Here is a 4219-nt window from a genome sequence, read left to right as displayed (position 1 = left end):
CGTTCTTGTTACTGTACACACAGCTTACGTTCTTGTTACTGTACACACAGCTTACGTTCTTGTTACTGTACATACAACTTAGTTCTTGTTACTGTACACACACACCTTACTTTCTTGTTACTTTACACATAGCTTACGTTCTTGTTACTGTACACACACACCTTGCGTTCTTGTTACTGTACATACAGCTTACGTTCTTGTTACTTTACACACACAGCTTACGTTCTTGTTACTGTACACACAACTTACGTTCTTGTTGCTGTACACACACCTTACGTTCTTGTTACTGTACACACACCTTACGTTCTTGTTACTGTACACACACCTTACGTTCTTGTTACTGTACATACAGCTTACGTTCTTGTTGCTGTACACACACCTTACATTCTTGTTACTGTACATACATCTTACATTCTTGTTACTGTACACACACCTTACGTTCTTGTTACTGTACACACACCTTACGTTCTTGTTACTGTACACACACCTTACGTTCTTGTTACTGTACACACACCTTACGTTCTTGTTACTGTACACACAACATTTTTGCTCCATGTTTTATGATCACTTTACGCTAGTAGAATTTAAAATCCTTAATTTTACCGATATTTTACAACTAGATTTATATTTATGTAAAAAGCTAACGATCTTTTAGTATGGTGGTTGCTTAATGAATGAAACACATCTGTTAGCACTAACATAGATACAGTAGATGATCACGGTATTTTTGTTCATCTCTAATTCAAAAAACATTTTTGTAAAACGCTTTCCCCACGAAAGTATGAAACAGTTTGTGTTCATACCGTGCTTCAAAGTTTCCACTGACTTGACATCTGTCGCAGGACCTGAACCTTTGTCGTTAAAAGCTTGAACAATGACGTCATATACAGTGGACCTATCAAGCTGGGTGATGTCGCAGTGATAATCTGTTTCCATGGTAGCAGCAACTGTTTTGTAAGAGAACGTTTTCTCATGATCTCTTCGACGGTATCCCACGTAGTAGCCCATTATACGATGGCTATCTTTCGAGACGGGTGCCTGGATAACTCAAACAATTAGTTGTTTATTCAATTAACTAAGCCTAATTATTAATTAGTTACGTTATTACCTAACTACAAATTATTACTTTGAATATTAGGCATTAATTACTTACATTACAAACATACATATATATATATAGGCAAGACCAAAACCATAGGTAGGCAATGAACAATTATTTTCCCGACAGGGATCCAGCAGTGTGTTGTCTGTCAGTGAGTCAGTAGACGCTAAAATGACGTCACGTAAGGGATGCTTAACGGTACAATTTATACTGTTGTAACGTCAATACAAAGTGCGCATGCCATGAATCACGAGAAGAATTATGCACTCTGTAGGCTACAAAACAGCGTGACATATGAACTTGAAAAACAAAAAAAAAGTATTTGTTACTCTTAATTATGGTTTTATTTACTCTTGAAACAGAACACTTTCGGGGAACATGAGGAAGTACATCTAGTACATAGGCAAGGCTAAAACCATATGTAGGCAAGGTTACAACCGTATATAGGAAAGGTACAATCATATATAGGCAAGGCTTAAACTAAGTGTACGAAAGCTTAGAACTCTTTATAGGCAAGGCTAAAACCATATGTAGGCAAGGTTACAACCGTATATAGGAAAGGTACAATCATATATAGGCAAGATTACAACCGTATATAGGAAAGGTACAATCATATATAGGCAAGGTTACAACCGTATATAGGAAAGGTACAATTATATATAGGCAAGGTTACAACCGTATATAGGAAAGGTACAATCATATATAGGCAAGGTTACAACCGTATATAGGAAAGGTACAATCATATATAGGCAAGGCTTAAACTAAGTGTACGAAAGCTTAGAACTCTTTATAGGCAAGGCTAAAACCATATGTAGGCAAGGTTACAACCATATATAGGAAAGGTACAATCATATATAGGCAAGGCTTAAACTAAGTGTACAAAAGCTTAGAACTCTTTATAGGCTAGGTAACAGCTATATTTAGGTAAAGTTAAAAGTACCTTAAGAATAAATTAATCATGAATTGTTGTGTAGGTATATGCATATGTAACAAGGTATATGCGGCCAAAGCCAAATGTAAGCAAGGTATATGCGGCCAAAGCCATATGTAAACAAGGTATATGCGGCCAAAGCCATATGTAACAAGGTATATGCGGCCAAAGCCATATGTAAACAAGGTATATGCGGCCAAAGCCATATGTAACAAGGTATATGCGGCCAAAGCCATATGTAACAAGGTATATGTGCCCAAAGCCATATGTAACAAGGTATATGCGGCCAAAGTCATATGTAACAAGGTATATGCGGCCAAAGCCATATGTAAACAAGGTATATGCGGCCAAAGCCATATGTAAACAAGGTATATGCGGCCAAAGCCATATGTAACAAGGTATATACGGCCAAAGCCATATGTAAACAAGGTATATGCGGCCAAAGCCATATGTAACAAGGTATATGCGGCCAAAGCCATATGTAAACAAGGTATATGCGGCCAAAGCCATATGTAACAAGGTATATGCGGCCAAAGCGATATGTAAACAAGTTATATGCGGCCAAAGCCATATGTAAACAAGGTCACTGCCCTTGTATGATGTGCAGGGTCACATCAATAGTAACATCATAATCATGATAAATCAAGGTCGCAACCATATTTTAGTAAGATCGTATGTAATATCACAAACATAACAAGACAAGGTCAGAAGAACTGTTACAACAATAACAAGACAATTTCAGATGAACTGTTACAAAACAACAAGACAAGGTCAGATGAACTGTTACAACACTAACAAGACAAGGTCAGATGACCCATTACAAAAACAACAAGACAATATCAGATGAACAGTTAGAATAATAACAAGACAAGGTCAGGTGAAGCATTATAACAATAACAAGGTCAGACGAGCCTTTACATCACTAACAAGGCAAGGTCAGAGAACTGTTACAACAATAACAAGGTCAGATGATCCATTAGAACAATAACAAGACAAGGTCACATGAACTGTTACAACAATAACAAGGTCAGACATTGATTGAAAAGTAGGGCTCTAGCCATGTGTCATTTGTTTATTCTATATTTAAGGTTTAAGAAAAGTCCTTAATTCTGCCAGTAGTTTCGATACATATATCAACTTGATTTGAAGATGTGCCATTTTAATAATTCTTTCTTTAAAACCTATTTAGGTTTACAAATTTTTAATCGTATTACGTGAACTATTATCATCCTCAAAAGCCCTATGAATTAATAGCTTAATTAAATTTACTTTATATATATATACTACTAACAAAACTTCTGAAGTGAAAATATAAGTACGTGAGCATTTTATTATGAAAGGTCTTAAATTCGAATCCTCAAGTTTTATTTTACCATCACATCTAAACAAGACCTTTTAACCTCTCCTCGGCATTCAGAGAGCTATTTTTATTGATTTACACCATCCAATCACGTGGCTTGGTGGAAACAAAGTTAAACGCGAAGCTTTCTTAATTATTTAAAATAACTTCCTTTTATTCTTCAATCGTACTACCAATAATTCAAAGAGTGACTAAATTCGTACTTAGAAATAAAATATTATCTTTGTTTGGAATGAAACTGTAGAAGAATATAAATAAATGCTCAAACCATCCTCGTTTTCCAGAAAATACTAATCTTAAAATATACACCTATTTTTAAACGATTACAGTAATAGCGCTATCTATTGGTATTTGTTTAGTTTAGTTGGGTTAACACAAACTAAAATGACTGAAAATATTAATTTCATCTAGAGTACATTTCATGTGAAAAGTTTTAGAATTAAAGAAAATTAACAAATTGCAATAATAATAAAATAGTTCAAACAGAGCTTTAATACAAAAAGATGATTGAAACAGCTATCAAGAACTTGTGGGTTCAAAAGTAGACTAACGATATAGGGCGGAACAAAAGTAAGTTATACTTTAATAAATAACGTTATATTAACAGAGGTATTAGAAGATATAGTTTTATAAACCAAAACCTAATTTCAAGCTTGTCAATCGTAATTCCATATTAATACTTTAGAAAGTTCAGATAGCATAGTAAATGTAAAACTAAAAAAAAAAAATAATTAGGACCTAACCGTTTAGGCTGATAATAGACGAACCTCTGAATAACTAACTTTTATCAGTCCTGAAAGCTTAGGCTTAATAAGATTTATATTAT

At 34.4% G+C, this 4219-nt stretch overlaps 1 protein-coding gene across 1 annotated transcript in view; it reads right to left on the bottom strand.

Annotated features, from left to right (window-relative positions):
• Window positions 1-4219, bottom strand: part of LOC111083703 (Down syndrome cell adhesion molecule-like protein Dscam2) — a 13104-nt gene that overhangs the window by 4837 nt on the left and 4048 nt on the right. Inside the window, exon 3 of the mRNA XM_022380361.1 lies at window positions 804-1038. Within this exon, the coding sequence (XP_022236069.1) occupies window positions 804-1008 (205 nt within the window). The 5' untranslated portion in view covers window positions 1009-1038. The remainder of the gene's footprint in view (window positions 1-803; window positions 1039-4219) is intronic.

Source organism: Limulus polyphemus, unplaced genomic scaffold (genome assembly GCF_000517525.1).
Source record: "Limulus polyphemus unplaced genomic scaffold, Limulus_polyphemus-2.1.2 Scaffold10776, whole genome shotgun sequence".
In the NCBI taxonomy this organism is placed as follows: Eukaryota; Metazoa; Arthropoda; class Merostomata; order Xiphosura; family Limulidae; genus Limulus; species Limulus polyphemus.
The sequence above is the reverse complement of the archived record's forward strand: the minus strand, read 5'-3'. Positions and strand labels throughout refer to the sequence as shown.